General features: G+C 46.6%; 2 protein-coding genes across 5 annotated transcripts in view; one reads left to right on the forward strand and one right to left on the reverse strand.

The window, feature by feature from the left end:
* The window catches only part of CAPN3 (calpain 3, (p94)), a 50,977-nt gene extending 32,109 nt beyond the window's left edge, over positions 1–18,868 (forward strand). The window contains exons 7-24 of one of the 4 annotated variants that reach the window (XM_012649332.1): positions 528–611; positions 1,773–1,858; positions 3,960–4,037; positions 6,376–6,536; positions 8,561–8,730; positions 9,041–9,052; positions 9,688–9,896; positions 10,612–10,648; positions 12,490–12,507; positions 14,703–14,816; positions 15,780–15,857; positions 16,259–16,316; positions 16,402–16,466; positions 16,936–17,004; positions 17,096–17,174; positions 17,399–17,515; positions 17,814–17,872; positions 18,283–18,545. In XM_012649332.1, coding sequence (XP_012504786.1) covers positions 528–611; positions 1,773–1,858; positions 3,960–4,037; positions 6,376–6,536; positions 8,561–8,730; positions 9,041–9,052; positions 9,688–9,896; positions 10,612–10,648; positions 12,490–12,507; positions 14,703–14,816; positions 15,780–15,857; positions 16,259–16,316; positions 16,402–16,466; positions 16,936–17,004; positions 17,096–17,174; positions 17,399–17,515; positions 17,814–17,872; positions 18,283–18,309 — 1,521 coding nt within the window. In that variant the 3' untranslated portion in view covers positions 18,310–18,545. Of the gene's footprint in view, positions 1–527; positions 612–1,772; positions 1,859–3,959; positions 4,038–6,375; positions 6,537–8,560; positions 8,731–9,040; positions 9,053–9,303; positions 9,446–9,687; positions 9,897–10,611; positions 10,649–12,489; positions 12,508–14,702; positions 14,817–15,779; positions 15,858–16,258; positions 16,317–16,401; positions 16,467–16,935; positions 17,005–17,095; positions 17,175–17,398; positions 17,516–17,813; positions 17,873–18,282 lie in introns of those variants that run through there. The other 3 variants (XM_012649333.1, XM_012649335.1, XM_012649334.1) reach the window with 3 other exon arrangements.
* A 2,209-nt stretch (positions 18,869–21,077) lies between these two features.
* The window catches only part of ZNF106 (zinc finger protein 106), a 61,995-nt gene continuing 55,635 nt past the window's right edge, over positions 21,078–27,437 (reverse strand). Inside the window, exons 19-22 of the mRNA XM_012649330.1 lie at positions 27,147–27,218; positions 26,275–26,346; positions 23,731–23,877; positions 21,078–23,279 (exon numbers count right to left, since the gene is read on the reverse strand). Of these exons, the coding sequence (XP_012504784.1) occupies positions 23,223–23,279; positions 23,731–23,877; positions 26,275–26,346; positions 27,147–27,218 (348 nt within the window). The 3' untranslated portion in view covers positions 21,078–23,222. The remainder of the gene's footprint in view (positions 23,280–23,730; positions 23,878–26,274; positions 26,347–27,146; positions 27,219–27,437) is intronic.

Consider the following 27,437-nt stretch of genomic DNA (forward strand, 5'->3'; position numbering starts at 1 on the left):
GAACTCCTGAGCTCAAACAATCCGCCCGCCTCGGCCTCCCAGAGAGCTTGATTTCTTGAATATTATGTTCTAGGTGGATGTGGAGGAGATGAGGGGATGTGAAGGAAAAAGGTTAAACCTGTATGTTTCATCTAATCCCTTCTCTCAACCCCTTTCTCTTCCAGGAATAGTCAACCCCGGATGGCCTAAGGGGCAGGGGGACCCCGACGTCCATGGCAGCCTCCAACTATCCCCCTTCCTCCTTTGAAGGACCCTATGGGGTCCATAAAGAAGGGGCAGGGATGCTCTCACTCACCCCATGTCCCAGCATCCACATTGCTCTCTGATGGTCAGAACAGAGCCTTCTGAGGGTGACCAGCTTGCCTGGGGCCAGTGAGGGTCTGCTCTTGGCTGTGAGGCACACTTTCAGGGAGCGGAGCAGGACTTGTCCTCGCAGAGCCCAGAAAATGAACCAGTATGAACTGTCTCCAAGCAGCAGAACTTCTGCTCCCCAACCCCTGATAGGCTGTCTGGTTATTGCTTTACAGACAATTGTTCCAGTTCAATATGAGACAAGAATGGCCTGTGGGCTGGTCAAAGGTCATGCCTACTCGGTCACTGGGCTGGAAGAGGTGAGTCTGGTGGGGCTTGGTGGGGCATGGGGACCTACCTGGGTTAACCTCCTGAAGTCAGGGCTTAGCATTTTGGCCACCTTTACCATCTGCAGAGATCACTTCTAATCAGGGGATTCAGCTCAAGGTCCAAGCCAAGCACCTGGGAGTGGGGAGCTTGTGGAAACTGGGAGAGGTGGATCTTGCCACAGGTGGTGCTCCGTTTATCTTTGCTTTTAGTGCTGAAGATAGCAATTTCCCCAACGTTTCCATGGAACAAATAGAAATACCACTTTGGTTTTACAAAGTCAGTCTCATGTGTTCCTGAGTTTCCTGTTTTCTCATGTTCAAACGGTTCCAGGGCTCCCATAGACACCAAAATCTGTAGATGCTCAAGTCCTTCTATAAAATGGCCCAGTACTTGCATATAACCTACGCACATCCTCCCACCTACTTTAAATCATCTCTGTATTACCTGTAATACTCAATACAATGTAAATGCTATATAAATAGTTGTTATACTGTATTGGGGGGTATATTTTTTCAAATATTTTTGATCTGCTGTTGGTTGAATCTGTGTATTACACAGAGCTCGTGGATGCTGAAGGGCCAGCTGTATAATGTTTGGCTCCTTCTGGGACTTTTGGGCTTTCCCGGTTCCCATGAGAGACAGGAACCTTATCAGGGCTGTTGCACACAGTTGGGCAGATTGTGCCCTGAACAAAGAGAGGGGCAGTTGTCTGCATTAGCCCACTGCAGCAGACTGGAGAAAGGGGCCCCTTTTTCTAATTGGTCCATCTAGAGAAGGCATTTGTCTGTAGTTCCTCAGGCAGCAGGGGCCTCTTTTCTGATTCACACAAAGACCCCTAATGTGCCAGCAGAGCCCTACTGTATATGCCCTGCCTCCTCCCCCAAAGCTCATAATGGCCAGGATGTTCTCTGGGAAAATCACTTCTTAGAAGATGGCAAGGGGATGGCTAAGCCCTAACTCCTGCAGACTCAGTTGTGACCCCTCCACCGCCATTCCACAGCACGCTTCTGATTAGTCCTCTTGGCCAGGGCCGCAGAACAGCCCCCCATAAGGGACTCTCTCCCCACCCGCCTCCCAGCCCTCAGGGCAAGACAGAAGATTCCCTTTCCAGACAGGCTCCAGAACATGAGAGCTTTTTCTCTTTGCCCAAGACCCTGTTCAAAGATGAGAAAGTGAAGCTGGTGCGGCTGCGGAACCCCTGGGGCCAGGTGGAGTGGAACGGCTCTTGGAGTGACGGGTAGGTGAGGAGGCCCCACGGGCGGGGGCAACAGGGCCTGGACAAGGCTGGTTTGGGCACCGAGTCATGAGAGTATGACAAATGCTTGGTGTAAAATCATCCTCAAAACCAGTGATCTTCAGAGAAGAGGGGCACAGGTGTTGGCTCCAGGGAAGGGCTGGGCGAGGAGCCAGGGGGCTGGGAACCCAGAGAGGTTGCTGATGTCTTTTGGCTGGAAAGGAAGATTCCAGAAAGCATGGGGTAGGCCCAGGCAGGAGCAGAGTCTTAATGCAGGGGTCTGGGCTGGACAACTGGCTTCCCTTCTTGGAGTCTCTGCTGCCTTATCTGTAAAATGGGAAGAATATCACCACTTAAACCTCGTGGGCTGTTACGAGGAGTGAATGTGATCCTTGTTGGAAAGTACTTATCCGTTGCTAAGATCACCTCTCCCTTGCTGTCCCATACAAAGGCACCCAAGCCCTTTGAAAGAATTTTCCTGCTTATCACTGAAAGGAATAGACTGGGGACAACCAAGATCACAAACACGCAGAAGTTATCATGAAGGCTCAGAACATTTACAAAACCTCTGTAGTCCCACTGCGTCACTGGTTCCCGATCACTCCAGTGAATGGTAGCCAGCCCCTTGAGCGCCTCTTTTATTATAGGAGGGGGCTGGCCGGGCTCAGCAGCCGACAAGGACCACGCCCAGGCTGTGTGGGCCCTGCAGCTCCTGTGCTCACGTACCTCTACCTACCTCTCTCCCAGTGCACTGTGAGTTCTGGCTCATTCATTCGTTCATTCATTTGGAAAGTGTTTATTGAGCACCTTCTAAATAGGAGGCCCAGGTCTAGGCACTGGGGATGTTGTGGGAACAAGCAGCCCCCCTGGGTAGACAGTGATAAGGTGCTGACCCTGTGTCCTCACCACTCCTGTGGACACTCCCATGCATCCCTTCACTTATCCGCGTGCTCGTCCTCCCCCAGTGCTGACTGCGTGCCAGGCCCCAGGCTACTGTCTGGTAGTAGAAACGAACACTGACACACAGGCCCTGCCCCTGTGGAGGTAAGGTCCAGTGGGAAGACAGACAGACACACACTAATAACTGAGATAAATGCCGTGGTAAGGATCACAAAGAGGAAGCCCCTCGCTAGTTTGGTCGGGTAAGAAGTGTAGAAAAAGCTTACCTGGATGGAGTAATGTTGGAACTGCACTCTCTGCTTTGGTACGGGCCTCAGTGCCCCATCTGTTGTCCGCTCTGCTGGTTCCAGTGGCCAGCAGGGACCCTGCTGTGTTCTCCATCCTCAGAGCTTAGGGCCCAGCCTTAGCCACTTCCTGCTGATGCCTCATTGCGGGAGCAGCTGACGAGCGCAACCCTTGGTCACTCAAGGAGACGCCCCGCCATGTCTCTCCTTCTGGTCTCAGGAGTCTCCATTGCCCCTCCAGTGCTCCCTGACTCTAAGCACTTCCTCAACGCCTTACCTTCCCCGAGACAACCCAGTTTAGTTTACTTCTCCTCAGTGAGCCTGAAGCACAAATGCGCTTTATTTTCTCCCTCTTGAGGAGAGCAAGTGTGTAAAACTGCTCAGCCTTTAGAAACACGATGCGAGGCTGTTTCCTGGAAGGAGAAAAGAGATGTTTACATGCTTGGTCTTTTTCTTGGTAACTCGGACAATCTCTTACCATATGACAGGCATCACACTAATAGCTTTGCAGGCGCTATTTCATCTACTCGTCACAGCCCTGTAAGTGATAGGATCATTCCTCTTTTGCAGTTGAGGAAACAGGACGTGACAGAGGTTAAGTGACTCGCCCATGGTTACATAGCTAGTACTATTATCAAACGGGGATTCCAGTTGCCTATTTCCAGAGTTCAACTCTTGATCTTGAAAGTGTGAGGAGCCGGGTCAAGCCCTGATAAACCTATTTAAGGGGTTTCGTCTTAATCCTGAGGATGGTGGGAAGCGATTACTACTGGGTTTTACACTGAGGGTAACAGATCAGATCCGCATTTTGATGGTTCGCGCTGGCTGCAGTTCTTCGTATTTCTCTGATACCTCCTTTCCCAACCTACCTCAAGCCTTCCCTTCTTCCTCCTTCCTTAATTCCTCCATTTTCTCACCAGTTGGAAGGACTGGAGCTTTGTGGACAAAGATGAGAAGGCCCGTCTGCAGCACCAGGTCACTGAGGATGGAGAGTTCTGGTGAGTCCAGAACCCAGGAGGACCCAGAAGGGTAAGGGATGGGGCAGAGAGGTGAAATCCCAGACCTCAATCCCCAGACAGACCTATCAGATTCCAGCCCTTAGGAGATCTGAGCCCTGTTCCCCTCCAGACCAAGGCCTAGCAAGGATGGGGCTCTGAGAGGAGCCCCCCTGGTTGCAGTGATGACTGAGCCAAGACCAGGCCAGCATAATGTGGCTCTTGCCTCCCCTGGGCCCCTCCACCACACTCTGTTCCAGCCACACTTGCTCCCTGGCCCAATACCACTCTTTTCTGAGCCTGGGAAGCTTCACTCCTCCCGATCTCCCAATGCCAACCTCACCCTCATGCAGATCATTTCTACTCAGCCTTCAAGTCTCAGCTGAAAGGGAGCTCTCTTGAGGACCCCCTAAGTTCCCCCAGGACTGACATCAATTTATTTATAACACCCATCACCCTTAAAATGGCTTGCCCAATTTTCTGTCCTTTGTCCAACTCTATCCTTTTCCCTAGCATTGTGTCTGGTGCAGTGTGGGACACACCATAACTTTTTGGAGAACTGAATTTCTGTTGAGCTTTCCCATCAAGGACACATGCATTTGAGATTTTTTTTACAGATTTGTGTACTTTATTATACATAAGTTATACTTCAATATTTTTAAAAGGAAAAATATGTAAATAGTGAATGGATAGGAACAAAAAATGAAAATGGGTTTTATGGATTTCTAGTTTTTTGTAACCATGTTATTTGTATTCCAATTATAATAAATAAGAATCCTAGAAAGCGTTTAAGTATGTTAGTTAAGAAAGTTATGTTAGATTTATAAATCGAATTTCACAAACGGCATGGAATCAAAACATCAGGACAATTTCTGAGTCTTTAGTTGTCGTCGTCTTCACATTCCTTCATCTTCTGCAGCATGACACATATTATATATTTAGAATATAAGTTTGGGAATAAACTAACAGGTAAATGTGTAACAGAGATTTCCTCATTACAAGCACATTTGAGTTTTCTGAAATCAATGATGATAATATAGCTTAAGCAGTAGAATTTTTGAGAGCAGTCACTTAGAAAACAAGATACATAGGCGTGGTGGTGCCTGTAGTCTCAGCTACTCAGGAGGCTGAGGAAGGAGGATCACTAGAGTCCAGGAGTTTGAGTCTAGCCTGGGCAACATAGCAAGACCCCTAACTCTAAAAAAAAAAGAAGAAGAAAGAAAGAAAATGAGATACATGCCTCATGGCCGATATGTTAAAAAAATGTTCCCTTTTTCTTAGCTCCTTTTGGGAAAATAAGGGTTTTTCTATATCTGTTTGACACTGTGGCAGACAGTAAATATATTGGTACCATACTGAGGGAAGGGTGGGTTTTTTTTTTTTTTTTGAGACAGAGTCTCGCTCTGTAGCCCTGGCTAGAGTGAGTGCCGTGGCATCAGCCTAGCTCACAGCAACCTCAAACTCCTGGGCTCAAGCGATCCTACTGCCTCAGCCTCCCGAGTAGCTGGGACTACAGGCATGTGCCACCATGCCTGGCTAATTTTTTCTACATATTTTTAGTTGTCCAGATAATTTCTTTCTATTTTTTTTAGTAGAGACGGGGTCTCGCTCTTGCTCAGGCTGGTCTCGAACTCCTGAGCTCAAACAATCCGCCCACCTCGGCCTCCCAGAGTGCTAGGATTACAGGCGTGAGCCACCGCGCCTGGCCCTTTTGTATTTTTTATTGATATATCATAATTGTATATATCGTGGGGTACATGTGCTATTTTGATACATGTATACAATGCGTAATGATGAAATCAGGGTACTTGGGATATCTATCAGCTCAAACATTTATCTTTCCTTTGTATTGGGAACATTACAATTCTTCCCTTCCAGCTATTTTGAAATATACAATAAATTATTGTTAATTATAATTTCCCTACTGTACTATGGGATCCTAGAACTCATTTCCTCTATCTAACTATAGTTTTATACGCATTAACCAACTTTTCTTCATCCTGCCCCTTCCCCCTTCCATCCCCAGCTTCTGGTAACCACCATTCTACTCTATTTCCACGAGATCCACTTTTTTAGCTCCCATATATGAATGAGAACATGCGATATTTGTCTTTCTGTACCTGGTTTGTTTTTGAGCCATTATTGAAGAGATGATAGTTTGGTATAAAGACATCAGAAGTGGCAGTATTTACCCTAAAAAGGAAGGACAGGATCCTCTCTCTGGAACTTTGACCAAGTTCCTTTGAACTATTTTATTGTGCTGTGTTAGCCTGCAGTCTCCCTTTTCCAGCCTCTCTCCACCTGCTACCATATTGGTCTCTTTCTTCTTCCAACCCCTCAGGATGTCATATGACGATTTCATCTACCATTTTACAAAGCTGGAGATCTGCAACCTCACAGCCGATGCTCTGGAGTCTGACAAACTTCAGACCTGGACAGTGTCTGTGAACGAGGGCCGCTGGGTGAGGGGCTGCTCTGCCGGAGGCTGCCGCAACTTCCCAGGTGGGAGACACTCTTGATGGGGGAAGGGTCCAAGCAGAACAAGTTCCAGGTGGAATAATATTAACTATCACTTACTGAGTCTTTACTATGTTCCAGAAATCCATTCATTAAACCCTCTGCATTTTACCTACCATGCTGAGGAGTTTGCAATAGGGAGCTGTTTAAAAGTTTGCAAACTTTAAACAGGAAACTGTCAGAGCAACACAGATGCTCCTAGACTTATGATGGGGTTATGTCCTGATAGACTCATCATAAATTGAAAATATCGTAAGTAAAAATTCATTTAGGGGGTGAGGGATCAAAAATTACCCATAGGGTACGATATATACTATTCGGGTGATGGGTACACTAAAAGCCCAGACCTCACCACTACTCAGTTCATCCATGTAACAAAAAACCACTGTGACCCCTAAATCTATTGAAATTTTAAAAAAAGAAAATGTAGGCCGGGCATGGTGGCTCACGCCTGTAATCCTAGCATTATGGGAGGCCGAGGCGGAAGGATCGCTCAAGGTCAGGAGTTCAAGACCAGCCTGAGCAAGAGCGAGACCCCATCTCTACTAAAAATAGAAAGAAATTAGCTGGACAACTAAAAATATATAGAAAAAATTAGCCGGGCATGGTGGCGCATGCCTGTAGTCCCAGCTTCTTGGGAGGCTGAGGCAGAAAGATCGCTTGAGCCCAGGAGTTTGAGGTTGCTGTGAGCTAGCCTGATGCCACAGCACTCTAGCCCAGGCAAGAGAGCAAGACTCTGTCTCAAAATAAAATAAAATAAAATAACAAAAAAATTTTTTAAAAAGCAAAAAAAGAAAATGTATTTAATATACCTAACCTACAGAATATCATAGCTTAGCCTAGCCTACCTTAAATATGCTCAGAACATTTACATTAGCCTACAGTTGGGCAAGATCATCTAACACAAAGCCTATATTATAAAAAGTATTGAGTATCTCATGTAATTTATTGAACACTGTACTAAAAGTGAAAAACAGAATGGATGTATGGGCATTTGAAGTACAGTTTCTACTGAATGCATATCACTTTTGCATCACTATAAAGTTGAAAAATCACAGTTGAGCTATCGTAAACTGGGGACTGTCTGTACTATGTCAGTAATGTTGAGGATGGTACTGAGAACTGAGTTAGTAGCTACTGCAGTAGTTTAAGTCAGAGATGATGGAAGCCGAGACCAAGCAATAGCCGCAGAGATGAAGGGGGAGAAGGAGGATTTAGGAGAGAGCGTATTGAGTAATGTGGGGAAGGAAGAATGAAGAATGACGTCAAGAATCCCAGTTTGGGTGCCTGAGTGGATGGTGTCAACAATGCAGTATAAGACACACAAGAGAAAAATAACCAGCATATTTTTTGTTGTTGGTGGGGTTGGTTGTGAGGTTATAGGGAAAGGAGTTTAGCTTGGGGCATGGAAAGTTTGAGGTACTATAGAATATCCAGGTCAAGATCTGTAATGGAGAACCGGATGCACATGGGAGATAGAATTTGATTATATGCTAAGAACTCAAAAAGTATTTGAGGAATAAAGGAAGGCAGGAAGGAAGGCAGGAAGGAAGGAAGAAAGAAGGGAGGGAGTCAGAAGAGAGGCTAAGGCTGGGATATATAGCTCAGGTGTCATTAGCATATAGGGGCAGTTAAAATGTGGAAGCAGCAAGATTGCTCAGGGAGGCAGGACAGCTGGGGTGAAAGGAGAAGAGGCCTAGGAGCAGATCCCAGGGGCCAGCAACACTTACGGGGCCAGTAAGGCAAGTAAAACCATCAAGCAAAGACTCAGAATGAAAGTTCGGAGAGGAAGGAGGAACCACACATCCAGTCAGTGCAGCTCCGTCAGTATAAAGGTAGAGGCTCCTCCCCCAAATATTAATAATTAGACAAATCGTGTTTCCCATTAATATTTATTGAACATCTAGATTCAGGGATAGAGATAAATAGGTTCCCTCTGTCCCATTTCCCTTCCTGCCCTTTCTCTGAGAGGCAGACCTGAAAGTGCGTTTCCTTTCTGGGGGGTGCAGACACTTTCTGGACCAACCCGCAGTACCGTCTGAAGCTCCTAGAGGAGGACGACGACCCAGATGACTCTGAGGTGATCTGCAGCTTCCTGGTGGCCCTGATGCAGAAGAACCGGCGGAAGGACCGGAAGCTGGGGGCCAACCTCTTCACCATCGGCTTCGCCATCTATGAGGTGCGGGTCCCTGACAAGCTCCAGCCCAGGAAACACATGCCTTCCCAGCCAGAAGGCTTTGGGGGCTTCCAGAGGAATCTTCTAGCTTTTCTGATACTCAGTGACCCCCAGAGCTCCTGGGATCGGCCCACTTGTGTTTGTGACAAGCAAAAAATACCAGGGTGGGTGGTGGAGTGGAGCCAGGCCCAGCACGGCGGGCACACGGGGAGTCCGGCTTTTGCATTCAGTGCGCAATCGCCGGCATTCCCTTCTGCAAGCTTTGCATCCTCATTCAGATCTGAAGCACCTTCTTTTTCTGTTTCTCCTCAAGGTTCCCAAAGAGGTATAGCAGTGGCAGTGGCCAGCAGTGTGTACAGCGTTTCCTGTCCTCAGTCTGTGGCTCATCAAGAAGCTTCCTGGTGGGGTTTGTGGGCAGGACTATGACAGGAGAGGGCCTTGCCCACGTTATTTCTACTGCAGAGCAGACGCCCCGGGGTATCGCATGACCCGTGACAGCCACCCCATGGTGTGTGTTTTCTCCCTTGCACCAGCCACTGCCTGTCACACGCCTTCACACGCTCATAGTTACGCACTCACACAGTCACACACACATGTTCTGAGGGTGGCTGCCCTCCTTGGGATGGAGGAATCACTTCCTTCAGAACCCAGCTAAAGCCCCTTGACCTTCCTGGGGTTCCGGCCTGAGGGGATTCAGAGCTGAGGAGCAGCAGTTCTGGTAAGTGGCCCTGAGTGTGGGGACGATAGACTGGCCCTTCACTCCTGAGTCACAGCAGAAAAGGAAGAGGAAGCGAGGTAGGGATGTTGAGCTATTTGAGGCCTTGGGAATTGGAGGTAGGTAGGTTGAGACTGTGAAATGGGTGACCAGGAAGTTGGGAAGGGACTCCTGGAGGGGACTGTAAGCAGGACAGCGCATGCCTCCCCAGGGGCTCAGGTCTCATGCCCTCTTCTGTCCTCCAGATGCACGGGAACAAGCAGCACCTGCAGAAGGACTTCTTCCTGTACAACGCCTCCAAGGCCAGGAGCAAAACCTACATCAACATGCGGGAGGTGTCCCAGCGCTTCCGCCTGCCCCCCAGCGAGTATGTCATCGTGCCCTCCACCTACGAGCCCCACCAGGAGGGGGAATTCATCCTCCGGGTCTTCTCTGAAAAGAGAAACCTCTCTGAGTGAGTACTCGTCAGTCCCTAGAAGCTCTCGTGGCCCTTCCAGAGACCAAAGGTGTGGGACAGCTGGACTTTCAGGGATCCCGGGATATGTTGACCTGCTGCACTTCTTCCCCAGCTCCTGAGCATTGGCAACATCACCCCCACTCATTCACGTATTTGTTAATCCTGCAGATATTTATTGAGCACCTATTTATTCCAGACACTCTTCTCGGTGCTGGAGACAGAGCTGTAAATTAAACAGAAAGAAATCCTTGCCCTCATGGAACTTAACATTCTAGCATAAGGCAACAATGGATGGGAAAAAATATATATAGTACGTTAGATTTGGAAAAGTGATTATGAGCAAAAATAAAGTAGGGAAGAAGGATCAGAGGTGTTGGGGTGATTGAGATTAGGTTAGCATGGCTAGGGAAGCCAGCAAGGCCACCACAGAGGGGTACATAGCCCCTGCCACTCTGATCTCTGTCCTCGGAAGAAGCACAAGGCCATGGGTAGGGGGCTGGGTCATGCCTTTGAGGAGATCTGGGCAATGCCCACAAGAACCCGTGTGCCAGGGCTTGCTAATGGGGATCGTGCCTACACGGGGCCGGTTTCTGGGGGTCTCTTGAGGCTAGTCCTGATGTGGCTGCCAAGACATGTAACCCGAGCAAATCCTCCAAGTGCTTCCCACTTGCTCCTGGTGACAGAGACCCCCACATGTTTGTGTTCTTCACAGGGAAGCTGAAAACACAATCTCCGTGGATCGGCCAGTGGTGAGTGATTTTAGCTCTCATGTGTGAAAAGGCCCAGAGGGTCACGCTCCCTGATCCATGCGGGGGACAGGTGGTGGTGTGGGGGAGAGTGGGAGTCTGGGCGTGCAGAGCAACTGCTGCATGTTACTGCAACTTCCGCTTGGCGTGGCCAGAAGTGAGGGGCCTTACGGTCCTGGGGCCATTTAGTCAGTTCGGGGGCTGGGAAGCATGGAAGAGGGTTCTAGAAGGGAGAAGCAGTTCCAATAATTAGAGGGAGAGAACAAGACTACTGGAGGGGATGACAAGAATGGCAGCTAACGTGGGATTGAGGTTGGACAGTGTTGGATTTCTCACACAGAGAAGAGTACGTATACCAGTCTGCACTCAGTGTCAAGACCTGGATCCTCCTCCCAACTTCTGGGTGACCTGGACAATTTATATAATCCCTCTGACTCACTTCCCTACTCTGTAAAATGAGGATAATAACAATGTGCCCTGCCAGGCTTTTATGAGGTTTAAATCCATGCAATCATGTATGGGAAGTTTCTGGCACAGCATGAGCGCTCACATGGAGGTTACTTCTCACGTGCTTTACATACTTTTCATATGTATTATCTCACTTGATCCTTGCAAGGTTTCTGAGAAGTAAATGAGGTTATAATCCCTGGTTTTCAAGCAAGGGAGCAGAGGCTCAGTGGGGTTAAATGACTTCCCTGAGTTCACAGAGCTTGTAAGTGGCAGGGCTGGAAGTCACACCCAGACCCTCTGACTCCAGACTTAGGTCCCCCACCTCCACGCCGAGGCCATCAGCCTCCAAAGGTGAGAAGCCCAAAGTCAAAAGCACAGAGTTGGTGTGTGTTGGCGTCTCTGTATCGAGGAGTCTTGTGACTGCCTTGGGACTTTGGGCTCTGGTTAATGAACAGTCCCTTGTGCTCTGTGGGTGAGACCTGGGCCAATGGGAAGACAAATGCCCCACTGAACTGTCTTCCGCGTAGTGACAGTCATGATCATAATCCTGACCCCGTGCCAGTGCCAGATCTCCAAGTGCCTCTGGATCATCACAAATGTTTGGTTTTAGCATTACATGCATTCTGGTCTATTCCTATCTTTTGGACACTGGTAACCAGTGTACAGTATTTACCAGGAACTGCACATTCAGAAGCCTATGGGAGCTTGCAGGTCAACTCACTAAGTAGAGCAGGCAGGTGTAGGGGTTTTGGTGTCCCTGCACTGGCATATTTGTCCGCAGTTCTCAACTGACACTGACACTTGGCTCCACTGTCGGAGAGACAACTGGAATGGTAGAGACTGTGGCAACCTGGAGGACGCAGACAGCAGCCGCTCTCAGCTCAGCTCTTGTTGCCCCAGGAGATTACAGGCCAATGTAGCCTGCTAGACTTTCTCATTTTTCAAAAGAAGCCTGAAACCTGGATTTCCATATTAGATCGCCCTATGTTGAATGTTTATCCCCCAAATTTAAAATTTATAAATCAAAATTCATTTGCAGGCCAGTTTCAGTGAGCCACATTTTTTGGTGTTTTAGTAACTAATTTCACTAAAAAACAAACTCAAACAAAAACGTTAGCCAGAAGATCATTTTCCTTGACTATGTCCGATAACAGTGGATTATAAAAACGAAGCCATAGCAGTCGCCAGTCTCTGGGCATGGAGGTGGAAGAGGAAAGAATTCTCTCCTCCCTCCCCCTCCGTGCCCCTTTTTGGCTCTATGTGATTCAGATTTCTGGACCCTGGAACCTCACCCCAAGCTAAGGACCAGGACCCAGGGAAGCCAAAAGCCACTGGCTGTTCTGGGAACTTGCTTTTCACTTATTCTGCATTTACTGTTTCCTTTCTTTGCGCAGAAAAAGAAAAAACCCAAGGTGGGTGTAATAGAATGAGAAGGTAGAGATAATAGCATATTTGTGCACATGCATGTGTGTGCATGTGTGCACGTGTCCACATGTGTGTGAGCTCACGTGTGTGCATGCACCAGACTTGCCTCTTCCTCCCCCTCCTCCCCTGAGCTCCTGCTGGGGCTGTGAGTGTGCGACTGTGAGAGCTGATACTTGCTGGGGGAAGCCTGTGTGCTGGGCACTCTTCTGGGTGCTTTCCAGGGATTAATAACTCAATCCTCACAACAACCCTACGAGGTTGGTACTATAATTATCCCCATTTCCATAGGGAAAGCAGAGATAGATCGACTATCATGCCCAAGGCCACACAGCCAGGAAGTGGCAGAGCCAGCACTTGGAGCCAGGCAGTCTGGCTCTGACCCACAACAGGCCATCAGACAAGGATAGATGCTAGTGTTCATGGTGGTGCCTGGAGGATCCGTCACAGGGGTCCCCCAAGTATTGGTGCTGGCCTCAACCGGAGCGGACACTCACCAAGCACCTACCACATCGCAGGCACTGTGTTGGGGGAAAACTTTTCTTTCAGTTATAATAGTGTCTACAAGGTAGGTGCTATTATTTTTCCCCTTTTACAGGTGAGGGTACAGACTCAGAGAAGTGAAGGGACTTGCCCAAGGACACACAACTAATGAGCAGGAAAAATGCAACTGGAAACCATATCTGTCTACTCCAAAACCTGTGTTTCTTGCCCTTCCCTCTCTGGTGCCGGCCTCCTGCACTCCAAGGCCGGTGTTGTCCAGACCTGCACTTGGGCCCAGAGATGTGTACCTGGCGGGAAGCTCCATGGCCACACCATGTCCACTGGCACACATCCCCCCAGACTGTGACCTCCACTTGCTCTGGGACCCCTACAAGCTTCAGCTGCTTGAAAAAGACCCTTTGCTTAGAAGGCGGAGCAAGCCAGGGCCCCTGCAGCCTGCTGGGAGCCAAAGCTGCCGGAGCTGTTCTCACAGGTCTGTCCGCTAGAGCTGTCCTAGACTAACAGCATGGAAAGGCAGATGGGCACCGAGACCAGCCAGGCTGCTTTTCTGCTCTGAGAGGCTCTGCCCGTCCCACTGCTCTCTGCGCCGCTGCCCCAACCCCCTCAGCCTGGCCTCCCCTGGCTTTCCCTGCAGGTGCACAGCACCCACCAGTGTTGGCATCACATGGCAGCCACTCTCCACCTTTTTTATATCTTCTTCACTGGCATGAGCTTGTCTTGAAAATCTCTCTTAAATTTGTATAACATCTTAAATGTTTTTGCAGTACAATTTTACATTATCTCATTTGATCCCCACAAGAGCACCATGAGGAAGGAAAAGCAGGTTTTACCACCCCCATTAAAGGATGAATAAACTGAGGCCAGAGAGACTATTTCTAACATGAGGGGCAGGGCTGGGATTCCAGCCCCGTGTTCTGACCTCTCACCCATTGACCACACCACTGATCGTGTCTTCTTTCAATCTGTACTTTGCAGTCTCCTAGAGGTTCCTTGGAGGTGCCTCAGTAGCCGCCCTGGTGATGTGGGTGCTGAGGGGAAAGAGCTCTGCCCTCATTAATCAGAGAGGCTCTGGTTTTTGTTTGGGTTTTTTTTTGTTGTTGTTATTTTTGAGACAGAGTCTCGCTCTGTCACCTGTACTAGAGTGCCATGGCGTCATCATAGCTCACAGCAACCTCAAACTCCTGAGCTCAAGCGATCCTCCTGCCTTGGCCTCCCAGAGTGCTAGGATTACAGGCGTGAGCCACCACGCCCAGCCTAGAGAAGCTCTGTTTTGAATGGCTTTATGTACACGAGGTTTCTGGGGAAATTTAATTTACAGTCTATGGAAAAAAAGTCTAGGAAATCCTTGGAAATCACTGCACTAGGTCAGGCTGCTTTTAGCATTCTTGGCATTTGCACATGTACTACCTTGTTGAACCCTCCTAACTCTATGAGGAGAGATGGAGTGGGTATTAAAAGAAAGAGCTGAGGTCCAGAGAGGCTTAGCATCTTTCCTCAAGTCACACAGCTTGTTAGTGGCAGAGATGAAGCTTGACCTGAGGTTCAAGAGCTCTTGACTCTAATCTTTTCCTCTCCTCACTGGACAAGGCTGCTCTGGGGGAGATGCTGCCTCACTGGGCCTGCTCAGTCTGTAACCCTTGCTTCCTTCCTGCCCCCCTCCCCACCTTCCTCCTCTCCCCAGCCCATCATCTTCGTTTCAGACAGAGCAAACAGCAACAAGGAGCTGGGTGTGGACCAGGAGTCAGAGGAGGGCAAAGACAAAACAAGCCCTGATAAGCAACAGAGATCCCCACAGGTGTCTGAGCACGTGGCATGAATGGTGTGGCCAGCGCACAGCAGGGGTCTTCCTATGTGCTCGGGGTACATGGGGGCTGAAGGGTTTCCCGGGGGTGTTTCTAACATCTAGAGGTTTGGATTTGTCCCACAGACTTTTTTTTCTCTGTAAGTTCCCCTAAAATTTGGGATGCTGCTTGGGTGAATGTCTTGGGGTTGGCTGCCACAGCAAACCAGTCCCAGGATTGGAATGACAGGCTGAGCCTCTCCCTCGTGCTCATCCAACCAGGACAGCGAGCGATGGGGGAGGCAAAGGCTGAGATGATACCAGCTTGAGAGCGGAGACCGAACAACTCCCGTCTCCTGGTGGCCTCCAGCTCTTGCCCAAGGGAGACAAAGAAGAGTAGCAGAAATGTGGGCAGACTGCATGGGCCTTCAGAACGCAGGGGAGGGTGCTCGAGTAGGGAGAGATGGTTATACAAAGCGTAGTGGAGGTGAGGCTTTGGGGCCAAAGGCCCCAGACAAACCCAGGCCACCTCCTCCATCCTGGAGCACTTGTGCAGTGGAGTGGGGAAGGGGGTCCTCTGAGGACTTGGCCTTGCTGACAAAGGTGGCAGGAGGGATCAGAATGGTCAGACCTTTGACCTACTGGGGCACCTCTGGTTGGAATGATGAGGCCCAAAATAATGGAGAGGGCTCTAGCTGGTGGGGACTGGGGCAAGGGGACCAAGAAGGCTGTCTGCATGTCTGCCTTGGCTTGGGGTGTCAGGGCTGGAGGGGTGTGCAGTGGAGACTCGCCAAGGCCCAGACGCTCCTCACTCCAGCTCACCAGGTCTAAAAAAACCGCACCTGCCCCACCCTCAGCTCCTGCTTCCACCTGTGGCTATTTTAGGCCATTGGTTCCTTTGGTCCAGAAGGAGCTTTCCCCACAGGTCTGCCCATCTCCCCGATTCCTGTGAACCAGTTTTCCTTTGTGCTTCCACAGCCACGGCCTGGCAACGCTGACCAGGAAAGTGAGGACCAGCAGCAATTTCGGAACATTTTCAAGCAGATAGCAGGCGACGTGAGTACCTCCGACCCTAGCACTCGCGCCAGTGCCTGCTCCTTTCCTGGATTTACTTCTCAAATTACCAGTTATTTCGTTATTGTTCAGTAGTGGTCATTTGGATTTCGGTGGAACCGGAGGATATATTGTGTAGCACAGAAATCCACAAGTCCTTGAGTTTGGGACTGCCACATCCACTAGGTGGCTCAGAGGCCTTTATGCTCTGAGCTGCCTGCCAGTCTGGACAGCTGAGGGTGCAGTCTCTGGCCCCATCTTCCTCAGAAAGCCCCAGCTTCCCAGGACAGAACACACCGACAGGGATTTTACAAGCATAGGCAGTTGGGATTTGTTTTGCAAAGCCTCTGCTCCATCAGCTGCTGTACTCTTGAACCATGACTCTCTCCTCCCTTCCTACTCAGGACATGGAGATCTGTGCAGATGAGCTCAAGAATGTCCTTAACACAGTTGTGAACAAACGTGAGTGGCTCAAACAGGATGTTGGGGATGGGCAGGGGGGTCCAGTTGTCTGAAAGCAGCTCCTCACTCTTCTCCATCTTCCCAGATAAAGACCTGAAGTCACAAGGGTTCACACTGGAGTCCTGCCGTAGCATGATTGCTCTCATGGATGTATCCTTCCTGCCACCCCTTCCTGACCCTCTGTCATCAGCCCACTGGGCCAGGGCAAAAATAAGGGGTGTCCAGTCAGGCAGAAGGCCCAACTTTGTGACCAAGGGAAGACTTAAGGAGATACTGATTTAAAACATCTTGGGTGCTGGTCTGAAAGGGGTTATTGTTAGAGGCAGAAGGGAAGGACGCTGGGTTGTCACTGGCCCCTAACCCACGTGCTCATCTCAGGCCTGGGGTCCTGCCCAAGCAAAAGTGGTCCTTAGGAGACAGGCTCCCCGGGGTAGAGAGTAGGCATGATCTTTGGCTTGTGTAAGAGTAGAGGGGAGGGTTGAATACCAGGACAGGGCAGTGGGAAGGAGCCCAGGCAGAGGCTTCCTATGGGGCCACCTTCCCTGAGTCCCCCAGACATCCCCTTCCAATCCAGGGAGATTTTGCTATGTGCCTTGTGGCCTTGACTTCCCTCCTCCAGACAGATGGCTCAGGGAGGCTGAATCTACAAGAGTTCCATCACCTCTGGAAGAAGATTAAGGCTTGGCAGGTGCGAAGAGAATGAAGTGTGAGGAAAGAAAGGGGTTGGTGCAGGGATTCATTCAGTGCGTGACCTCTGTCCTCGAATTTTCTATTGCCAGAAAATTTTCAAACACTATGACACAGACCAATCCGGCACGATTAACAGCTATGAGATGCGGAATGCAGTCAATGATGCAGGTGCTGGGGAGGAAGGGGCTGGCAAGGGTGCGGACCGGAGCTAGTGGAAGCAGGAATGGGAGGGGGGCTAGGCTACCAGGACCCCAGCAGACAAAGGAGACGGAAAGGGTTTCTCATTTTCCTTTCCCAGGTCACAGAGTGGCCAAGAGGCAGGGAAAATAGAACACAGGCCTAAGGACTCCAACTCCACTTCCTCTGCTAACATCTCTCCTCCCACCCCATAGGATTCCACCTCAACAGCCAGCTCTACGACATCATCACCATGCGGTACGCAGACAGGCACATGAACATCGACTTCGACAGTTTCATCTGCTGCTTCATCAGGCTGGAGGGCATGTTCAGTGAGTGGCCGCTGTCCTTCTGCTCTCTTGAGCCCTTCCAGCCCCCTCCCACAGGGACAGCTGTGGCAACAGAAATCTCAGCCTGTTAACCTTCCAGTCCACTCCATCCAGGCTGAACAAAGGCCAACGCCCTCATTAGGCCCAGAGTAGGATGGTGAAGGGTTATTGGTGATACTCTGCCTGCAGCTATTTGGGCTGAAGGACAGCACTCAGCACGTGGTTCTCTTAAGAAAAGTCACAGTAGTGAAGGCAGAGCGAGCCTGTAACTGGCCCCTGGCCTGTGCGTTCTTCCACACAGGAGCTTTCAATGCGTTTGACAAGGATGGAGACGGTATCATCAAACTCAACGTTCTAGAGGTAAAGCCTAACAGACGCAGCACATCCCCCTGCATCTCGAAATTCAAGGTGGAGTGGTCCATGAGGCAGACTGGACCCACGATGTGCTCCTTGCTCCTAAATGCTGGTGGAGGGATGGGACAGGAATGGAACACGAGGAAGGGAACATTAGCCGGGAATGTGGCTCACAGGGCAGATGCATTTGAGGCCCAAAGGGGCCTCAGCTCCCAAAATCACTTTATATTGGAAAATATGTACCTTCCTAGGGAAAATCTGGGAGAAAAGATGCAGTAAACCACTGCTGCTTTGAAAGTCTCCCCAGTGGGTCTGGCATGCTGGGACTGTTCCCTTTCTCCCTGCCCCCTAAGGTCCCTACGGCTGGGGTCTCGTTTTTCTTGTTTACATTCTAATCCTGGGACCTCCTCTTTCAGTGGCTGCAGCTCACCATGTATGCCTGAACCAGGCTGGCCGTGTCCACAGCCACGCGGGATCACTCAGGATTTCAAGTGCACCCAATATAGCTAGAGCCACTTACCTCAAAGGACCCAGCAGCCGCTTCCCAGCAGGCCTCCAGGCACCTCGTCGGTCTTGTTCCTCCTCCACTTTACTCCCTACTTGCTCTTGATCAGTCATGCCCAGCCTGTCCCTTTAGTCCAGCAATGAGGTAGGGAGAACAGTACTGTCCCTTCACCATGTGAAGGAAAGTGTCTGCCTCAGCTAGTTCTAGCCCAAGAGGTTTGGGCTGATCCTGAAGCAAATGCTTCCCCCTTGCCCTGCTCTAGGCTGTTGGCAGAAGCATTTGCCTTCCTTGTGCTGGAAACCTCCATCACCTTTATGCTCTCTCACCCATGAACAGTAACCAAACCAGCACTTGGTCTGCCTGACTGTTTTAGGAGAGGCCTTCCCTGGGTAAACTAACTCAGTGGAATAGGGCTGGATACTTTGGGTTGTCTGACTTGTAAGTCTCATTACATTCTGAAAAAAATGGATCTAAATAAAGGCATGTGTATGGGTGGTTCCACTGTTTTGATTTCTCACATTTAGGTATCAGCCATAGCAGGGCTGAATGGCTTCCAATCATACACTCACCTATCACCTATGGCAAGCCTAGTCTGAGAAAAGAACAATGGAAAACACACATGAGAACAAAACCCCGAACCCCTCTTTAATCATGCCTATGGCTATTTCTTGAGCATAGGAATCACTCAGATTCTTTCCCAGATATAAAAGGAAGAAAGGGGAATAGTTGTTGGTGTACAGAACATCAAGAATAAATGGGTCTCCTAGAACTGGAGGGGCCGGTTACCTGAATGTAATGGAGCAGAGAGGTAGGTTTTAATCCTGGCTCCTCCACCCACTAATTGACCTGCCGTATGACCTTGGACAAGTTCCGGATTGTAGCTGTCTGCCAAACTTGTCTGGACCATGGTCTGCAGCACATCTATCAACATCCGGTGTTTCCCAATTTCCTTCTTGCTCTCTAGGCCAACATGGGAAGGAAAGGGCTGACCATGAACATGAAGACAAGGTAACAAAAGTAAACAGTCAGTTAGTAAAAGTACTTTATTTTCCTCTTTTACTTGCTTTATATCTTGCTTTACAAAGTTATGAAGTTCACAGCTTTATACCAAAATGTAAGAAGGCTATTTGCTTATAAACATTTTTGCAGTCAAGTGTCATCTGACTTCATTCTTCTAATCCATATTCAATATAAAAACAAATTCAGAAACCAAGGGTGCTGGAGCAGCTCTAGGGCATACATTTCTCTTAAACAGGAGAAAGGGCTTCAACAGCCTTTCCTCCTTGACCTCCTCCTCCCCCAATTTATTTGGGTTACCACCTCGAAGTTGGATCAAATCTGGGAAACGTCAGTCACCATGTGACCCGGTAGGGCCACATACTTGGGGCTGGAAGGGAGGAAGTTAGAGGTTACTATCTGGTGAGCAGTAAGTTTGGTTTGGGTGAGCATTTCACAGCCACTTGTGGAACTCAGTATATCCCAAATCACCTCCACTACAGCTTCTATTGCTGCCCATCGGACCACTTCTCTTAAACCCTGAGGATCCTGATGATTTGGGGCAGGGATAAAACCACTACTTTATAAATGTGGCAGGCACGGCCTTCATAATAATTCTAGGAGCTCTCCTTTAGGAACAAAACTTATAAGGAAGCATAAATAAATTGCAGTTACTTGAGCAAACCAGAGAGTACATGCTGTTCAAATCCCCCTTCACGATATACTTCAATCTCCCCTCCAATGAATTCTCTTCCATAAATACACCCTACCACTCCACTAAGTGTATACCTACTCCCACCAAATCATCCACTTGTCTAGTCACTAAAGTTGTCCATTGTATAATCTACCAGAAAAAAGATAAAACAAAACCTTTGTTAGGCAAATAATCACTTAAACAGTAATAACATTGCCTATAAATCATAGGTAGATCAGGACCTAAAACACTCAACTGCTAACCCTTTGAGGGAAAAAAATTTTTCCCATAAAGCAGGAGTGCAGTAGTAAGTAATGACTTCCTCTCAAATTTAAGTAACATCAGGTCAACATCATTCTTTGCTCTTTGAGATTTGTTTACATTGTGTTTAATTGCTTTATAACTGAGTAGAGAGATATGCCAAAATATATTTTGAACGTAATTAACTTTCACATAAAACATGAAGTGACTGATATGAGAACAAACTGCCATTAAAACAGGAGCATATGCACACGGGATTGATACTGTGGTTTCCTTGGCTTTGGGCCATTAGAACAGGCACGAGCAATTAAAAATAACATTCTAAAAATGGCCTCCAACAACTTATAAGAAATGAGTCGGGTTTGTCAGGTCATTTAACAGTTTCCTTTCTTCATTAGGCTACTGAATACCAGAGTCAACACAGACCCCTGCGCCACAGCTCTTCTCTGAGAGGAAGCAGAGGGCTATGATCAGTCACCATGTCGTGGAAGGCTTAACAAATAGCCACAGTTCCACGTAACTCTGAAGACACTTAAAAGTAATAACGCACAGCCATAAGCAGCCAAGATGCTCTTGGTCTCTTCATTTCTCAACAGAGGGCTAGAATGGTTCATTCTGAATAACACACTAATTCAGTGTTAAAAGAATTTTATGTGTTCTTGAAATAGACATTATTGCCACTGCTTTAAAAAAAACTTTGACGAAATGAAGAAAAACATTACAAGCACAGGTACCCACACACACACACACACACACACACACACACACACGAAGGAACTTTCACACATGCACACACAGAGGCCGATATAGGCACACGATTCTACCAAAGCTGAACCCAAATCGCAGTTCTTACTGATTCTATCAGTCTTCACTACTCGCAAAAGTTTCCGATTGCCCAACACCTCACATACCCTTTTCCTGCTCTGCCAAGGCTCCACCACTCTCATCGTCTCAGACACGTCCTCAGGCAGGGCAGGAGGCACCCGGTTCTCATAGCGCACTGCCCAGCCATGTGGAAATGCGGCTTCACTACAGCCCAGAGAAAAATGCCAGTTTTGGCAATAAAACCAAATGTACTTTCCTGGGATATCACCATTCCCAAACCCACACAACAGCTTGGCTTCTCTGGTCACCCTTACAGGAAATGGGGGTGAGAGATGGGGAAAGCTTCCTAATCTCATACAGAAACAGCAGAAATACACTTTATTCAATAAGATCTTCTCTGTTTTCTCTTAAGCATCATGCAAATCTCAACAGTATAATTAATAAAAAAGTTCTCCCACTCACAAGGACAGAAGTAAATAGCTTGTGGGGCCCTTCATTATCTAGTAGTGGCTCCTTGATTAGTTCTTAACATGTTTTGGATCAAGTAAGAACCACTGGAGCCTTTCCTGGAAAAAAGAACACACATTTAGTCTTGTATACAATTTCGGGGGGTTCACAGGCCCTCTCGAAGCCTGTCCATGAACTCGCAGTGAAGTCCCCTGCCCTAGAGCCCGAGGGGAGACACGTGAGCAGATGTGAGCACTGACAGGGGTGGGGATAAACCCGGACGCTCTGCCATCCTAGAAAACGGTGGACACCACATCCCAAAGCTTGGTGTGTGGCACTGGGCTCCTCCCCTTCTCTCTGAAGAATATGAGTTTTGAGGATCCAGAAACAAAAGGTTGGAAAGCAACAGTTCTATAGCTTTACTGACAAGAGTCCAGAGAAAATCCAAAAACAAAGCAGCCCCCCTAGGGCTTTGTTACTTTGGCTGTTCTCAATGGACAGGTAGAGTCTTTCCCTTCACCATACTCCACTCCTCTCTCCTAGCTAGCAGGGAAGTGAAGGCAAAGACACTGTTTTCAGAAATAAGTCTCCAGGAAGCCTGCTTGAGGCCCCCCAAAACTATATTCAGATGCTTTACTCTAACCCCACCCCCATCTTGGGGGCTGCACCCTGTGAGCGCAGAGGATACTTGACGGCTGCCATCAGTCTAGGCACAGCCAGATAGTGGGAGAGATGGAGGCTGGTAACAAAGCAAATCGAAAGAGTTCAAAACCCACATCAGGCTTGGAGAGTCAGAAACTGGAAAGGAAAAAATGGTACACCTCCAGTTCAAACAGCCTGATGGTATCTGCAGCAGCGAATGCCCAGGTTGGCCAGCAACATTTAAAGGCAGATACTAAGTTGATGTGCTGCCTTACACTGAGCATTCCATCAAAACTCGCACAGAGAGGTTTACTAGGAAGTGGTATCCGTAAGGACTTGTCATTCTGTGATTCGCTTTCTGAATTCCTAAAATACAGGCAGCAGAGCAGCCATGCTAGCTGTCTGTGAGAAATCTACCGTGTGTCCTTTAGCATTTAATGCCAGCTCTGTCCATCTACAAAGCAAGAGAATAGTGAAACACACTGTACATAATTATTAGGAAAGGAGACTATTTGCTTCCAAGTTAAATGCCCTGTTATTACAGCTGGAGAAATTAAAACTGATCCCGAAAATCTAGCATTTGAACTTGTACTTAAACGCCTAACTACAGGTTTAAACCATCATAAGAACATAAACTAAAAATAAACTGAAATCAATACAATATATGTATGATTAGGGTCAAACTGAGTAACCAATTAAGATCTGTATCTTTAATAAACATCTGAGAACATAGTAGCATAAATCACTCTATGTCATTGTCTCAGCGGAGTATGGTTCCTCAAAATCTGTTTAAAATCTCCAGCAAGAACTTAAAAGTGTAACTTATCATCCCATAGAGCTGCCCAGACTTATGCTAGTGGTAAGCCTGGCTAATAACCACTTTTTCCTTCCCTGCTTCTCGAGGGAAGAGAAGAGAATGGCCTGTGTGAACGGCCGATGTGAAAATAGCTCAGCTAATGACTTCCCAACATGGGAGGCAAAAAACTTCATGAATCAATTTTGCTGTCATCTTCAGCATGTCGTTCAATGTGTCCTGCAGCATCCTGGGAATAAAGGGAAAAGGGCCCGTGAGAGAAACAGTGGCAGTACAACAGGAGAAAGTCAAAGTTAAGGAAAGCTGTCTGGGTACACTGTATCTAGGATCCAACACATGAAAGGCAGGAGTCAGCAATTTACATGAAACTAATTTACATGAAACTCTGCATTTAAATAAGTTGTTTTCTTAGCACAGAGCATTGTAATAAGCCTCTAGGTTCAGTTACTGGATTTGAAACACCTGAAAACATTCTCATTAGGCTCTTTCCAAAAAACTACCTAATTTTTCATTCGAAGCCTTATTAAGCAATCCCCCAAATCTCTGAATAATAAAAAGAAAAATCCCTAGGCCCTCCCTGTTTCTTGCAATCTGAGCACTTGAATAAAATGAAAAAGGTTTGCTGGCCCTTGCTCTGAGCAGTCTACTGAATCCCAGGTTAACGAGTCCCACTGATATACCTGTTTGGATCCTTTCCTAGCAGTGAAAAAAGCATCACAGTTCTTCCAGCGACACTTCAGAGTTTGAAAGTTTGGATTAGTGTGGTCAGTCAGCAAATGTTGTTTTAAATGATCTACAACACCAAATATCAGAGAGCAGCCATGCCACTGGAAAGAAAGAGAATAAGGGGCCTCGGTTAAAAAAAGTGCAGTAAACATGCCGTCAGAACTTGTGGCCTGGAGTAGTTTGAGACCAGCCTGGACAACATAGCAAGACCCCATCTTTACAAAAAATAAATAAATAAATCAGCCAGATATGGTGGCGCATGTCTGTAGTCTTAGCTACTTGGGAGACTGAGGTAGGAGGATTGCTTGAGCCCCGGAGTTTGAGGCTGTAGTGAGCTATGATCGCACCATTGCACTCTCTAGCCTGGTGACACTGTCTTAAAAAAAAAAAAAAAAAAAGACTCCCTCCGCCCCCAATTTGTATCCTGTAAGTACTGTGGAAGCAAAAGCCCTTTATTTCTTAAATTTATTCTTGGCTAGAAATATAACAAAAGCCAGAAGCAACCAAATTAATTATTAGTATAATGAGGAAACTTGAAAAGACTAAGTCTTTCGACACTTTGGCATTTTAATAAGGCAAAGCTAAGGGTAGCCATCACATCTTGTTAGACGGATAAAAGGTTAACAAATATTTATAGATGAATTACCACAAAATTCAGTTTAAATCATATTCTTTATCTTGCCATCATAAAATTGAGTTTCTATCTTAGTCCATTTATTACAAAAGTCAGGAGCTTTCCAGTAACACTAAAAGGGTTATTTTGAACAATTCTAAGAACAATTGAATTGTAACCTTGAAAAAGAAAACTACATTTGTGGAAATATTTGTTACAGAAAACTGTGTTTTTTACTCATAGCTTTTTTTTAACTGTAACTTTATTTATAAATGTGGCTCAAATACATTTTTTTTGGCTACTTCCACATTTTCAGGTAAAATTCACATAGTAGGAAGCATAAAGACTCTTTGTCTTGGCTTTCTCCCACATGCTTGTTTATAATGAACCTTGTGATTCTAATTCTAACCTGTTCATTTCTAAAAAGTAATGCAAATTCAGGTTTTTCCTCTGTCAGCGCTGCCCCATCACCTATAAAGCCAGAAGGTATTTTCCCCATTTCTCTCAATAGGCTAACTCTCCCTTTGTGTATCCTGATGTACGGTAGTTCCCCTTCACCCGTGGTTTCACTTTCTGCAGTTTTCAGTTAACCCATGGGGTCAACTGCTATCCAAAAATATTAAATGGAAAATTCCAGAAATAAATAATTCATAAGTTTTAAATTACACTCTATTCTGAGCAGCGTGATGAAATCTTGCACTGTCCCACTCTGTCCTGGCCCAGATGCGAATCATCCCTTTGCCTAGCATATATTCATACTGTATACACTACCCACCTGTTAATCACTTGGTAGTTGTCTTGATTATCAGATCAAAAAAACATAGTATATGTAGGGGTTTGGTACCATTTGTGGTTTCAGGCATCCACTGGGGATCTTGGAACACATCCCACTCGGATGGGGGGCTGCTGTATTAGATTTTGCCTTCACTGAGAAAACTAAAAAGCAAAGACAGGAGCCACGTACAGTGGCTCATGCCTGTAGTCCCAGCTACTTGGGAGGCTGAGATAGGAAGATCCCTTGAGCCCAAAAGTTCAAGACCAGCCTGGGCAACATGGAAAACCACATCTCAAAAATAAATAGTAATAATAAAAATAAATAAATAAAAAGCAAAGATAGTCATGTGTAAAAAGTTGAAAAGTGTTTAGGCTACAGATAAGCCTAAAATCAATTTAAAAATGGAGAGTGTCAAGTTCATTCCATCAATGCTGAAAAGGATGTTAGTGTTTTAGGGAAAAGAAATTCAGTGCCGTAAACTTTTCTTTGGTATACCAATTTTAGAACTGATGGAAAAAAAAAATTAAGGCTCATAAGGAATAACATGAAAGTTTCCAGGGCTATTCATCAGCCCCTACCCCAAAATAAAAGCCATACAACTTAGCCTGGTGAACTGAGGTTTAGAACTTCAAAACTACAAATTTTTGTTTATTCCTCAAAAACCAGCGAGGACACAAACCAAACCCTTGATACTTACAATCCCCGAGGAGCGGGGGTAGTAGAGAGGATAGGTCACAAAAATAAGCACTTCTACTTTTTATTTCATACACATCTGTATTGTTGATATTTTTGTAAGCATGTATTGATTTTACAGTAAAATAAAAACTATCTTGAAGACAATCTCTGAGTAGATAATATTTAAATATACCTCCTAGCTAATCTTAACATAGATTTTTCATTAAAGCATAAAAATATTTTATGTATAGTTTTAAAAAATAGGCTTCTTAATGCTTAAGTCAGGGCTATTAGTTAAAATATTTTTTTAAAAATAAGCTTCCTACAGTAGAAGGCATAAAGTAGATGCTCAAATATAAAAATACTAAATTAATGATAATGAAGATTTATAAATTAGCCTAGGGTTATTAAGACAAGAAGAGTTTCATTCCTTACCCAACAGCGGTAATTCTGCATCAGATTTAGCCTCACAGCCTGAATACTGCCATCATAACATCCAGTATAAATCTGGAGAAAGAGAAGTTTGTAATATCAGACCAAAACAGACATACACAAAAACTACAAAACACCCTCAAAACAAGAGTTAAAAGCTACTTGTAGCAGCTATCGTCAAGAAAACACAAACCTAAGCCAAAACCATCTCCAGAGCACCAGAATGTGAGAGTATTTTCTTGACCTTCTGGTCAAGGCACTTTGAAATTGTGCTCCTTGAGAGCCACTCTTGGGACGTGGCAGAGAGCAGGAGCCGCAGGGCTCAGGGCACCCACTTATACTTAACTGGTGTAGCTCTGGTTTCCGTCGGGTGCTGTATATTAGGCACCTATATTTCATTGGAAGAAAGGGTTCTACTGGAGTTTGAAAAATATCCATTCTGGTTCAACCTCATAATTTAAAAATAAAATAAACCAAGGCTTAGCAGGGTTAAATGAGTTAGCTTCTACTTTTAGATCTGTTATAACTATGCCACTCTGGCCAAATCTCCTGACTCCACTCCAACGTTCTGCTCACATTATGTCTCTGGAAAAAGCACCACTCAACTTTTTGAAGTATCTTAAATTTACTATCTATTTAATGGTGGTATTAGACTTTTATGGTGATTATTTCAGCTATTAATACAAAATGGAATAGTCAATATTGTCCCTGGGTTAATTCTTACTGTTATGCCAAGAGATAGAAAGGTATTCAATAACGAGTCTTATTAGAAACAGGTGTCACTTTTGGAAGTGACAAGTAGTAACTTTTCAGTAGGCAGAATTTTTAGTAAACACATTCAAAGGCAAATATCTGACATGACAAATAATACTCACCATACTTTTATGGATAGTCATACACATAATCATGTCTTTGTGTCCTCCATAAACTTGCAATCGATCATGGGACTTAGGCAGAAGGAAAAACAAAAGAGAATTAAGATTATTTATACCTTATCTTTAATAAGCACAATCCCTAAAGGTCTTCGGTAAATTTAAAACTATGCCCGAGGCACTCGGGAGAAGAACTAGCAGCATTCTAACAGGAATATAATCTAATGGCAGTCTATTAAGACCCACTCCTCAAGGGGGAGCTGGTAATTAGAAATAATAAAACCAATTTCTTTA

The sequence above is a fragment of the Propithecus coquereli genome, unplaced genomic scaffold (genome assembly GCF_000956105.1).
Source record: "Propithecus coquereli isolate 6110/MARCELLA unplaced genomic scaffold, Pcoq_1.0 Scaffold3, whole genome shotgun sequence".
Taxonomy (NCBI): domain Eukaryota; kingdom Metazoa; phylum Chordata; class Mammalia; order Primates; family Indriidae; genus Propithecus; species Propithecus coquereli.